The 13,478-nt window shown below is 40.7% G+C and overlaps 2 protein-coding genes across 2 annotated transcripts; one reads left to right on the top strand and one right to left on the bottom strand.

The window, feature by feature from the left end:
- Positions 1-1,205: 1,205 nt before the first annotated feature.
- Positions 1,206-2,955, bottom strand: LOC125306222 (transmembrane protein 100-like). Its single transcript, XM_048261450.1, has 2 exons — positions 2,845-2,955; positions 1,206-2,591 (listed from the first exon to the last, which is right to left on the bottom strand). Exon 2 carries the CDS (start codon positions 2,236-2,238, stop codon positions 1,765-1,767), a length of 474 nt encoding a protein of 157 aa, XP_048117407.1. The 5' UTR covers positions 2,239-2,591; positions 2,845-2,955; the 3' UTR covers positions 1,206-1,764.
- Positions 2,956-7,760: 4,805 nt separating this feature from the next.
- On the top strand, positions 7,761-13,451 carry rcvrn2 (recoverin 2). The gene is made up of 3 exons (XM_048260883.1): positions 7,761-8,383; positions 12,102-12,213; positions 12,628-13,451. The coding sequence occupies exons 1-3, from the start codon at positions 8,003-8,005 to the stop codon at positions 12,711-12,713; spliced, it is 579 nt and encodes a 192-aa protein (XP_048116840.1). The 5' UTR covers positions 7,761-8,002; the 3' UTR covers positions 12,714-13,451.
- Positions 13,452-13,478: the final 27 nt, after the last annotated feature.

Here is a 13,478-nt window from a genome sequence, read left to right as displayed (position 1 = left end):
AGCTACACCTGGAGAACTTTTTTTTACTCAAGTCTTGGAAAAGTTTTAGACCAACTAATAGACCAACACAGACTGATGCAAACTGCCTCAGTTTGTAGACATTTTAAGTTAGGTTTCTTTCCTGAAGAAGGAGTAGAGTTCAGTGCTCTCAGAAAAACCTCAGGACCCCTACTCATGCAGTGCATTCAAGACCCACAGTAAGTGTTGAGGGTTCATTCTGAGGGTCAAGGCTTCTTTGGTGGCAAAAAGTTAACATGCAACAGTCATTTTAGAACAGTTAGCTTTCTATAATGTGAACTTTTTTGTCTATTTTTTCCCTGTATTTCTGTACTAGTATTAATAATAATAATAATTAATAACTAATATAATAATGACTAACATAGTCATTTAAATGTAAACGTGCCAATGACAAATAAGAATCTCATATATTGTGTTAAGAACCAGTGGCACGATCTTTGGGAGAGATGGCCTCTACGTAGCAGGAGCAGCAGCCTGACCCTGCCTTTGTTGTCCTCAGTGGGGCCACCGTGGACGTCCATCTTGGGGTCACTAATGTGACTGAGAGACGAGAGTGTCAGCACTCTTCACGGCTAATGGGAGTTATCCATGCTAATTAAAAAAACACAAATGCAATATTTTCTTAATTCCCATTCAGACAGATATAGCATGACTCTGCACTTGAGCCTCTGTTCTCAGTGTATCTCTTATGCATGCTCCATGACACAAATGTCTGCTCTTCAATATAAATATCTCTGTTTATTTACTTGACCATGATCAGATCCTTATCACATTCCATCACTCTCTCTGGGAGTATTTGGGGTGTGTCTATCCACCGGAGGCACCACATTTCAATCAGATGAGAGTGAAGCGTATGTGTCTTTATGCAGTCCTGTCCTGATGGAACACTGTGGAGGGAGCAAAGCTCTGACTCCCCACCTGCCTATTGCTTACTGCCCTGAATGCCACTTAGATGAGAACAAATAATGGGAAAGGACTGGTCACAAGCCCTAGTTGACATGGCTTTGTTGTGGAGCCATTCATTTAAAATCTTACAATCCACATGTTTTGATCCTCGTCTCCTCTGAAATGACTTTCCTGTGGTGAAGGATCAGAGGCGGAGAGTATAAAATAGCATAATTTCTGACACAAATGGATTTGCACTAAACACAATCTCTAGAGAGTAGCATTTTATTGAGAGTTTCTTAAGTTAAATTGGATCTACATTGGATTGGGATATTCAAATTTGACAAGTGTAATATATAACTGTTAATTTAGATATAATTTAGATAATAAAGAAATAAATGTTAGAATATCAGACCTTGTAGAATGCTGTTTTTCACAGATTACACAGGAAGGCAAGTCCTGTTTTCTCTAGTGGGCACATCCCTTAACAGGAAGCTGTCTGTATTTCCTGTCACATTCTTCTGTGATCCAGCAGATGGATTAAGAGTGAAGCCCAGTCACACCACAACCTCACACAGCCCCTCAGAGGATGCCGCAGGCCTGAGACAAGCCCATGATTTAGTGGACAGTACCACTTAAGCATGTAACATTTACACGATCATGATTGATAGATGGCAACACAACTGCACACACAAAGCTAAAGTTTATCAATTCAAATGGAGGAAAATCGTTTGTTCAAATGTTTAGACTAAAATCAGTGTCAATATTTTCAGTGCATTGTTCGACAGTGTACAGAATGAACTTTACAGGCATGTAAATGTTTATTCACACTCTCTGCGTCTGGGGCCAAGCGTGCGAGCTTTACACGGTCACTGTTTTTAGAACACTCCTCCCTCTCTCGCCCACCAGAACCACCTTCCCTTCATCCCTCTCCTTTGCTCGACCCGTCCTGCAGCTCCACAGGCGAAAGCCCACCACGCTGGCCACCATGGCGAAGCTGACCGACAGGACCACCAAGCCCAGGGTCAGCAGGAGGGAGGCGCTGGTCCTCTGGTGCTGCGAGTGGTCCCACAGCCCCACCGCCACCACGCTGACGCCAATCAGGATCCCCCAGATGCCAATGGCAAGCGTGCAGGAGCCGCAGGTCAGCTCGGCGCCACCTGTCACCACGGTGATGCCGGCCACCGAGACTATGCCGCCGGGCAGGGTGACTGTCTCCGATTTAGACTCGTAGGTCACAGCAGAGAAGGGAGCGGTCATTTCGGGCACGTCAGGTGTGGCCATCGTGCTGTTATTCTCTACATCCAAAGACGGACACAAAGACACCTGTGACATTTAGGCGCTGAAGTGTTTGGTTTTGTTGAACTGAAGTGTGATTTTTGACTTGGAAGGTTTCCCCTGTGAGTGAAGAGGTGAAGGCAGTGAGGAGTCACAGCTCAGTGGACACTGATGCTAGCTTGGGGACATTTCCCAGCTGTTTTCCTCTCTGGCACACATCCAAGTTCTCTCCCCACCTGCTCTGTGTCAGACTCAGACAGGCCGTTGGAAAGGCTCCCCTGAAGTTTGCTTTGTGTTTCCTCTTGTGTGTCTTGTCTATCTCTGCTCCTTCCGCTTTCCAACAGATGCCTGTGGTGGAACACAGAGCTACTGTAGCACTGGAGTGTGAAAACACAAGCTACCACTGGAGTCTGCCAACAGAAAATGGAAGAACAAGTTGAGGAGACTCAATGGATTTCGGATGGTCTGATATCAACCAAACCACTTACAGACCAATTACAAACCAATTACAGAAAGGCATGTCAAAGCTGCAAATTGCTCTATCATCCATCACACATCCATTAAACATGCAAAAAATAGCATTTGGCTATGTTGGATGGTCAAGCCTTAACATATTGTATTTAAAGTATTATATCCGAAACAATAAAATACAGTTGTGCTTACCATAAGGCCTTGAACCTCCTCTGCATCCACACCCTTACATGAAGTTATGCAGATGTAATAGCTACCTTAATGTTCCACAGAGAGTCCTCTTAATAGACGACCGTTTGCCACAAGTCGTCCTCCTCTGTGGGAACCAGGCCCCTTGAGGGGTGCGCATTTATCTAGTGCGTCACAACCTGAGGCCTACCAGCATGGTGGGCGTTGTTGTTAGTGTTATTGTTGTTATCATTTGTTGGTTTCCATCACCCTTTGTATGCTAAAGGAAAGCCATGTCTGTCATTAAACGTCATTACGGTCCATTACCTCTTATTTATCTAGACCCCACTCCCTTCCTCCTCTGTCCGGGCTTCTCTCTTAGCCGAGGAAGATCTGGGCTCTTTCTGGCGTGGGTATTGTTGTGTGCAGAGAGCTGTTCTCCTTTGTTTTTTCCCACTTTTTTCCCTTTGGCTTCCTCCTTTGCCTGCTCTTTTTACAATTAAATCAATGCTTCTATCTGCACCATTTTGAGAGGTTTCTCAAGGAAGGAGAAAGTAACAGATTTCACGCAGTGAATATCCCCAGTATATTAAGTTTTCACACCACAATATCCATTTTTTATTCCCTTTGTATTTCTTCACACAGATACATGTTACTTTGGCAGAATATTGGGAGTGTTAAAGGAATATGAATTGTTTAAATATCCCATTGGATATTCTTAATGGAAATATTGCATTGTCAAACTTAATGTCTGAAATGTGGGTATAAATCATCAAGAAATGGGTAAATCAGTTTAAGAAAAGAAATGCAAGGTATTATTTTACAGAAATGTCTTGCTATAAGGTGTTTGCCTTTTGTTCTAGCCAGCTTGTTTTTCCTTCCCTGTTTGATCTAAACAATCACTTAATCCACAAATGTCCAGATTGTGCAGACACACAAACAGTGGAGCGGTCAGTACAGATTTAGCACTACTTCAACCCTTGTAAGGTGTTTTGGTCTGTGGGACACGTTTTCAATGTTTGCTAAAAGAAATATTTATTATTTTATTCAAACTTTCTGTAGCCTATTTATTATTTCTTCAAACTCAGACTCATTGGCCTTGGCTCATTTTCTGTGAAGAACATACTCATAACTATTACATATGTGGTGTTCGGGTCTACTGGACCTGAGTATAAAGTATAATAATTGTAGGTGCTATGTACCTTAACTGTGTCCTCCTCATAACTGGGCCTGCTGTGTGTGTGTGTGTGTGTGTGTGTGTGTGTGTGTGTGTGTGTGTGTGTGTGTACCTGTTCTGATAAGCATCAATAATGATCAAAAATCTTGTTTCTATTTTTTTCCAGCCCATACCTTGTTTATTATTGAATTTCCTCAAAAACTAAAATCATTCATCATAAATGTGATCTCACAGGGCAAAAGGCAAATATGAACATATATGATGTCTACATCATTGGTAATTGAGCTAGTAGTAAATATCTGATAAGTATTTTTACATAAATTGTTATGGCTGTATTGATTTAAAAGCCTAATAATGTGGTGGGTCCACCAGACCTGGAAACATTGGCTGAGTAACAAAAATGTGAACACCTTACAAGGGTTAACATGCCTAAACAAGGATGAAGTGTGGCACATTTCTCAGTCTGATGTAGTAGGAAGCAAAACATCACAAGGCAGTCTAAGGATAGGACTTGCATAAGGGGGTGTTCCTAAGTGTAATCCAAGTAATACTATTGTGGAGTTCACTGATCTGGCACACAGGTGTGCAGAGACTTTGCAACTGTGTGAAATGTAAAAATAGACAGGGAGTTCAGATCAGGTGAATGGCCAGAATATGGAAACACAAGAATAATAATGTTTAATCTAAGCAATAAATAAAGTTCTCAAATGTGATGCACAGTTTATCATAACTTAATCTTTATTTCTTTTGCTGACCCTTTTTGTCCAAAATGATTTACATGCGTAGGACCAGTTTCCCAGACATAGATTAACATTTAGTCTAAAAAAGAACTTCAATGAAGATCTCCACTGAATGTTATGGAACCTGCCCCATACAATTTACTTTACACACATATCAGAATCTAGACTATAGTTATAGTGCTAGAGTGATAGATTGAAGTGTTAGATATTTCTAGACACAAGTGATGTTTTAGAAACCTCACTTCATTAAGCTTTTGTGGCTTCAGGATCACGATGGAAAAGGACCTGGCAGTGCAAGTGGTAAGAGGCTGAGAGCAGAGGGCTGTGGTCTGATGGGGGCAGCATTATTGGCTCACACGGCTAATCCAATAGAGCTAGGCTCCCTGCTGCCATTAATAGAGCAGAGAGAATCACTCCGAGTCTACTGGGTGGGCACTAGTCCCCACAGGAGCATCAAAAGAGAAGGACCGAAGTGCTGGCCAAAAACTCTACAAATAGGAATGAGGATGGACGGTTGTTGGGGCAGGAAGCACTGTGAATCTCGTCAATGGACATGCGGATTTCTTGCTCTTTGGCCAGAGGGTCATAAAGCAAACATATTAAAGGACCTCTTTCTGATAGACACTTAATTGTTTACCATAACTGCAATGTCCACAGCTGGTGCGATCAGTTACACCATCACCTGTTAAAACCACATTCCTTTCACCCTTTCAGTTTCCAACTGCCAATTGTGCTGTCTTAGGTGGAGGGAAGATCTCAGGATGTTTGTGGCATTGTGTAATTTACCCTGCTGACACCCCCCCAAACCCCACCCCCAAATTCATTCTGATGCTACACTGACATGGAGAAGGGAGTCTCTGATATTGTCAATGCACGTCTAGAACGCTTACAGAATGTATTATGTAATGTTGTTGATCAGATAGGATCTGGTTTTGGACTAACTTGGTATTGTCTTTGCACTAAAAAGCATTGGAAATTGATTATATGAAAAACAGATAAAAAAAACAGCCATTTAATAACATTCTCTCTTTTACAGTCTTCTGCTCTTTATCTCCTCTGATCCTCTGCCTCTCATCTCCTATGAGCTTAGGGATCCCCTCCTCCTCAGCTCACTCACTTTGTCTACCCATCTCCATGTCATGCCTTCTCTTTCTCTCACTCATTCATCTCAAGTTAGCTTTTTATTTCTCTGGTGTTTTGATTGTTGTAATTGTAATATTTTGACTGCCTTTATAATCAAATGGATAATACATAAAAATGCAATGCTGTTGATCTCCCCAGGAAAACTTTTGCAAGTGTAATAACCTGATTTTGTGGGGGAGAAAGGCACTTTAATGACATCCTAGGTCTAGGCCACATTGTTTTGTAATCATACATTTTACAAAACAACAACTAACAAATGTCTTTAAGAGTTTTGGCAAGCACAATGCTGGTGTATCCTAAGATGATGTATCCTAAGATAGTAAAATCATAGATTACAAATGCAATCAATAAATACATTTTATGGGGTCCCATAGAAAGCAAAATTCTAAATGAGACCTGAGCTGTTTCACCTCTCAATTTATATATTACTTTTCAGAAGAAATCGCAAATAAGTCTCAAATAATAAATATCAATAGGAGCTGATAATTTTTTTGTGGGAAAAAGAAAAAACAATTCAAGACAACAAATTTTCCTTTGGGAAAGCCCATAAGGCCCTGTTGTGCTCTACGACTGGTCACACTGTGCCAGCCTGGGCAGGTTTTACAAATGACCAAAAATGAACCCTATTGGACCCTAGCAGAATCTTGTGGGCATGCCTGAACAGCTACAAAACGGGAGTTTAACAGTAGGGGTGGGGACTCCCATAGAAACAGGGACTTCTTGCCTAAACTCAAGAACTAGAATGGACCCATTAGAGCAGAATCTTGTGGGCGTGTGGGGGTGGGGACTATGGGAGTACTAGAATGGACCTTAGAAAGGCCATGCCAGATGGCCTGTTAAGACTGAGAAGCTCCACACTCCATTAAGCCTAATTGCACTGGTTGTTGTTTGGTACAAGTCAGGTACTGAACAATGCCCAGATAGTGAATGGGTGTTATCTATCTATAGGCCTACCAGGCATCTGAGCGCTTGTGTTATTTTTGTCACTCTAGGAATGGCCATGGACTTCTCCCAGACTGTTGCGTATTTGATGATGACAAACAGAATCAAAGCATACAGATATTTTTGATGCAATGTGTTTTCAACTGGATATGTAAGGATATGTAATTCTTGAGGCCCAAATCAGTAAAAAGAAAATGGCTTTAATTCTGTTTGTAACATTAGCACTGATATGTGACATGAAAGGCAAGGCAGCTGGTTGATTAAAAACTATTTTGCCATTAAATCATAAAAAAATACTATAATTTACTATAAAAATGACTATATGACTTATCTTGCCTATATCTGGCCTATATCTATTGGATATAGGCCTATAATTGTCTAAAATCGAGAGATCCAATGTAGGGAAAAAACAAAAAAGTAATTGTAGCATCTGAGGCCAAAGTCTTAAATAACTGAGCCTATTGTACTAATGATCAATTAAGAGGCCTAGTAAAACCATCAAAGGACTCATGAGGTGAATTTAGGTTGTTTGTCTCAATAGATTATGGTGTCTACCTTTAGTTGAATTTATTGGACACAGGAAAACATCAGACACATAACAATTGCTATTGAATTTATTATCTAGATTTGTTTTTCATTGGAAAGATGCTGTTTACAGATCCCATTGGCCTGGTGGAAGCTGGTCTGGTCTGATCTCAGGGCTGCCAAACCAAAACATTGGCTCCACATTGGCTCCATCCACACAATATGTGGCAACTCATCATCAAGATGTATATGGGGCAACAAGGCAACAAGTAAACTTAGGCCCCAGGGCTCAGCCAGTGTAATCCTCTTGTAATAGGTTTAATGCAGCTGTCAAAGGTAGCAGCCTAAGTCTGCCTCAACCTTTATCTCTTCATCTTCTCTTACTGTCTGCCACCCCAGGCTTTCGTCATCCCTTAAATATCCAGTTCTTGTCTTGGGAACTTATGATTCCCTCAGTAGTTATCACTGGTAGGTCCAGCAAGTGAACGGTCAGTCGATCCGGAAAGCCTTGTGCACTGCAACTTGTCTGGACTAGAGGTCTGATTTCTGAGACAGTGAAGAAGATTCAACTTGGGTAGACCTGAGTGGACTTTTTTCCCCCCTCTGATAGCAGGCTTCACCAAAGGGTGCGCCAACTCCACATCCACAGCACAAGATGGGAAACTCAAAAAGCAGCGCCATGTCTAAGGAGATCCTGGAGGATCTGAAGCTGCACACCAAATTCTCAGAGAACGAGTTGTCCCAATGGTACGAGAACTTCCAGAAGACGTGCCCCAGTGGACGCATCAACCCAGAAGAGTTTGAGGCCATCTACGCACGCTTTTTCCCTGATAGTGATGCAAAGATATACGCTCAGCATGTCTTCCGTTCCTTTGACACCAACGATGATGGAACACTGGACTTCAAGGAGTATATCATTGCCCTACACATGACCTCAGGTGGAAAGACACAGCGGAAACTAGAGTGGGCTTTCTCACTGTTCGATGTGGACAAGAATGGCTATATCACCAAGTCAGAAGTGGGAGAGATCTGCCAAGTGAGTTTCATCAGGGTTACTCTGGTGGGATGCTTTGAAATTTCAATTGCATGTATTGTAGTAGACGTAACTTAAATACTTAAAAGATGTTCCAGGTTGTGCACAGGCGCGCGGGAACCTATTTTTGACCAAGGGTGCTGAATAACAAAAATAATGGATATCCGACAATTCCACGATCCGCCCCCCCCAGGACATATTTAGGATTTTGAATGCTAAATACGTCATTTTAGTGCGGTGTGCGGGTGATAGCGAGAAGTTTTAGAAAAGTCCTGGGCAGCCACAAATTCCAATGTTCCGCGACAGCACTCCGAGTCCACTGCGCCCACCCTAACCCCCACATAAGCGCACTTGACATCGTTAGCCTCACTATAGCTAAGGAAAATTACTTTTCTGATCGTCAAAACCACACCAGAGATGTTAGGCTTTAAATATAGGCTAATAATCAGGCTGCAATGATCTCGCAAATAATTTCTGAATAGCCTAAAGTGTGTCGTCTCCACAGCAAGTAGCCTATGTCTCCTAATAATTTCTATCTTAGCGACTAGGATAGTGAAATGATTTCACTAGCTATGCATTTATTATTTTTGCAAAACTGTAAAAGTTTCTTTCAGCTTATCCATGGTTTTTTGAACGTGTAAATCGCATAGAATATGTAGGCCTATATCAACCGTAGGCCTACACACTTGATCGCTATCACATAGATGAAACCACACTACGGTTCTTACAGTCACGTTCACGTTGACCCTTTTTTGCTATTTGACTCATCATTTCACATACAAAAATATAAATAATGTCAGACAGCGAATTAGTAATTATTTAAAAATATATATAATATTTTTTTGAAAATCTATATGCTGCAGCACCCCCCCTTCCCGCGCCCTTGGTTGTGCATAGCCACTTAGAGTAATTCAGAGAATTATGGGGCTAAGATCATTTTGAGCAGATCTTAATGTAGGTCAGCATCTTTGCTATGGATTTACATTCGTTTCTCACTCTGAGGAATCCTATGGCAAAAAACTGTATTCAAGGCCTCAGGTGTTCCTTTCTATTTTCAATCAAAATAAGACACAACCTGTTTTTGTTTTGTTTTAAAGAAAACTTGTTTACTATTTTGAGCACGCCTAGTAGGCAGTAATCTACTGAGTCAAAGCTACTGAGTCTGAAGCAATGTTTACTTAAACCATGTGATCATTAATAGTAATGTTGAACACTGGGTTTTGTTTTGGGCCAAGTCATTTATTTGTAGAGGTATATTAGACAAGAAAAGTGGAAAATAGGAAGTGGAAGCTTGGTACTTTTTGTTCTTTGTTGATCCTTACTTTCCCCAATGATATTGCTTTGTGTCAGGCCCTGGTCTAGTATTTTTATGACTCATTATGAGTTATTCATATCCTATTATTAAGAATCTTGAAAACATCACACATCAGTAACCCATTGAGATAGTACCATTACATCTGAAATCTCTTTAAAATTGAACAGGATTTCAGCCAAAAACTAGGTTGCTTTTGGGCAGTGAATTACAAATGTGATGTGCAAAAACATTCCAAGTCCATTACTGAGCTATTACTATCATAAGAATTGGGCTTCAGTGTTTGGTTTGTTGCTTGTTGTTTGTTGTTTGTTGTTGTAAACAACGTGTATGATCAAAATCAGGAAAAGGGTCATAGTAAGGGCCATGGACATTGAGTTTCTAAGCATGAATGTTAACATTTTTAAGAAGGATAGGATACGTGTATGTTTGGTCAGTTGTGATGTAGGCTACACATCCTTTTCACCAGAGATATTCCTCTTCCTGGCCATGTGTAGAGGCTCATATATCACAACTCCAGCACCTTCCATAAGAATTGTGAGATAGGAGGAGAGAGATAGTGATATACCCTGCCAAATATCAGAGCTTAGCAGCACCAGAGAGCAGCTTGTTTCTCCGCCTGTGGCTTGGCCATGGCCCTAATCTACCCTAATCTGTCTTTAAGCGCCTGAGTCAAGTGCTCTTTTCCTATCTGCTGCTCACTTTAAGAGTGCCGGCCTGGTTCCTTATCTGATTCCTTACTCCGTAATTACATTCAGCCAGCCACACCATTTGTTACTTTGTTATACTGCTTCAGAAAGGAATCTCTCACGCTTAGCCTACTCGAAAATGTCCTTAAATATTCTCAGATGTGAGAGTGACTGAAATCAAGATTGAACTTTACAGCAGTCTCCAGTTTTAAACACATGGCGCTGTAATGGTAACTGTGGCCTTTCACCACATGCTCCACAAACAATTTCTGTATGCTTAACAAATATCCAATCTAAGAGTAGATGTGATATTCTTCAATGGGCAGAATTACCTAGAACAAGATGTTTATTTTAAATGTTTCAAACATTTAACCAACAAATATTGCTTATTTTCACATAGAGTGGAATTTATTATATAGACCTAGTTTGTTCCATAAAGAACCATCAATTGCTCTGGGAGTTTATTACTTACACAGAGTGATGTTTTCTGTTGGATACTTTGTAAAGGAGAAACCCCTGCTCCATCCTCAGTATATGATTAGGACTCACAGGGTTTCATTGTTTTAAAAAATCACTGTGCTTACAGAAAAACAATGTCTAACTGATAGTACTGAAACATGTTGGGGCAGCAAAGCTACTGGCATGTGGCAGAGTTAGGGACTAACAGCATCCCAGCAGTTTACCCGTTAGTCATTTGCAAGTAGTATATTCTCAAAAGGTCCATGCCTTGGTTGTTGAACAAATACAGATTTCCTGTGGTCAACCAGTAGCCTGACGAGCCAAACCCACATTAAAATGTAGGGTCTGGGCACTCACCGTTCGCAGTGCTCAGTCCGAGGGGCGGGATAATCGGTTGTCTTTCAAATTCCCTCTGCACGCAAAAGGACAGCGGCAGCGCTATGAGTCCCATGCGTTTCCCACCAGCGGAGCTAATTGGTTAGTTCAAACGTTTGACAACTTGGTAAAAAGCTTAACTCGTGTCACACTTTTCACCAACAGCAACATCCATCTTATTTGTTTTCAAGTAGCAGGGAATTCAAGCCAAACCGTTGAAACTCTGCCATCAATCATTATGTAAAGCCCACCTAACGACTCTATACACGATTTGATTAGCCTGATAGAAGTTTAATTTTTCGAGCTCACAAACCAACGGAGAGTCAACTAGATTTCTAGGCTAGTCAACCAGTGTGTGAGGCACAAAACTTGCATACAAAAGTGAGCTTCCACCTCTTAATGCTTCTATGTGCAAAGATCGCTCCAATATTTTGGGGTTACCCTTTTCTGACAAACATCATACCATGTGCAATTGTGTGTATCCTTATAGTGAGAGCTTTGGTACAGTTTTGCAGCAATATGGTGATATGAGATGACCCATAATTACATTAATCTGATAGAAGTGTGATGACCCACCATTGTTTTAGGGGTGGGACATTTTTCAGTTTGCACTGCTTTAGTGTACAGTAGGCTACCCAACAGTTAGTGTTACAAAGATACACAGGCACACTGCACTATTGCTTATAGACAATGACCTCCTGGCCTCCCCCCTGTGGTCACATTTGTTACTACAAGGGTCATATCAGCATCAGGATGCTGTGTGTATGCCTGTGAGTAAACTGGCAGTACCAGATGTGTTCCTTATAGGGCTTGAGGAGGACTCCAATTTAAATGATCTGAACTAAAATAATTTAAATAATTCAAAAATATGTTATGACTTTCTTAGGCCATCTTCAAGCTGATCCCCAAAGAAGACCAGGAAAAACTCCCAGCAGATGAGAACACCCCAGAGAAGAGAGCAGAAAAGCTGTGGTCATATTTCAACAAGAAGGACAATGGTAAAGTCACTCCTCTTTCACTAAAGCACTATGGGAGTTTTTTTAGGGCCATGGCCGTTATGTGTCAAAGGTTTAGAAATATGGTATTTCTAAATGCCTGCCTGTTCTATAGTCACTAAGGACTTGCAAGCAGCAGATCACCATGTGGATGGTTAATAATACATACAGTAGACAGTGTATATTATACAATTTATATGAGAGCTAAGTTGAGAGTTACAGTATGAAAGTTAAGTTTGATGCTGATTTTTACTGCACTGCAATCTGCAAAGCCAATCTAAATGTATCTTTTCAGAATTTAAGAAAATATCTTTGAATTGTCCACATTTCTATTTTATCTATTAATTGTATGAGGAGGTAGTGTTTGTTAATTGAATCAAATGTTAATAGCATTCTTTCTATTTGTCTTTTCCCTAGAACGCCTTGCGGAGGGTGAATTCATCCAAGGGGTGCTGGAAAATGAAAATGCATTACGTCTCATTCAGTACGAACCCATGAAATGAACACCACCTTTTCGTCCTCTTGCTCTGTATCGTTCTTCCCTCTGTGGTTCAGGCATGCCATCACTTCCATCATCTTCATTTTGCATGCATGTGTTCTCTCCCTCTCTCCAAACTCTTTTCATTGTGTCCCTTTGTTTCGCTGTGACAGATTTATCATGGTTATGCACATGAGCCAAACCATAGACAGTCAATGCTTTTAACGGCTTACTGCTGGTGTCATAGGCAACATATTCACAGAGCATATAGGTATGAACCAAATAAAATGCAGTCGTGCTCGGTGCTTGCTTTACATTCACTGTTCAGGGACAGGGCTGCCAGACCGAGCTTACACTTCAAGATATTGTCATATACAGTTGGAAACTATGTCATTTGTGGGTCAGTAATACCAGGTGTGTAAATTATAATGACAAATGAAATGTTAAGATAATGTTAAGTAACATGTTAATGTTAAGCCACAGAACAGTTTCATTATAATTAAAGTTAAGTAACAAATCTTGATTCGGCTGATTAGGTCCTCTTGTGATACCAATGCAAACTCATACAAGCCTTTTCTGCAACTGATTATAAAGGGTCAGGCTATTATACTAAAAGACAAAAAAATCATTACAGATGTCCTAAGATCAGCCATTAGAATGTTGAAATGTTAGCTAAGGCTATAGTATTTTTATTTTTCCAGAATCTTTGTTTTTAAAACGATAGGCATTAAAACCGATAATAAAGTTTTCCGATAAACTGTCAGTTCATCTCACTTTTTTCTGCTTGAGT

The sequence above is a fragment of the Alosa alosa genome, chromosome 13 (assembly GCF_017589495.1).
Source record: "Alosa alosa isolate M-15738 ecotype Scorff River chromosome 13, AALO_Geno_1.1, whole genome shotgun sequence".
Lineage (NCBI taxonomy): Eukaryota > Metazoa > Chordata > Actinopteri > Clupeiformes > Clupeidae > Alosa > Alosa alosa.
The sequence above is the reverse complement of the archived record's forward strand: the minus strand, read 5'-3'. Positions and strand labels throughout refer to the sequence as shown.

Coding starts and splice junctions, on each gene's coding strand:
- LOC125306222 (XM_048261450.1), bottom strand. CDS start 2,238: ATGTCACAGGTGTCTTTGTGTCCGTCTTTGGATGTAGAGAATAACAGC.
- rcvrn2 (XM_048260883.1), top strand. CDS start 8,003: ATGGGAAACTCAAAAAGCAGCGCCATGTCTAAGGAGATCCTGGAGGAT. Junction 8,384..12,101: donor AAGTGGGAGAGATCTGCCAA/GTGAGTTTCATC, acceptor TGACTTTCTTAG/GCCATCTTCAAGCTGATCCC. Junction 12,214..12,627: donor TTTCAACAAGAAGGACAATG/GTAAAGTCACTC, acceptor TCTTTTCCCTAG/AACGCCTTGCGGAGGGTGAA.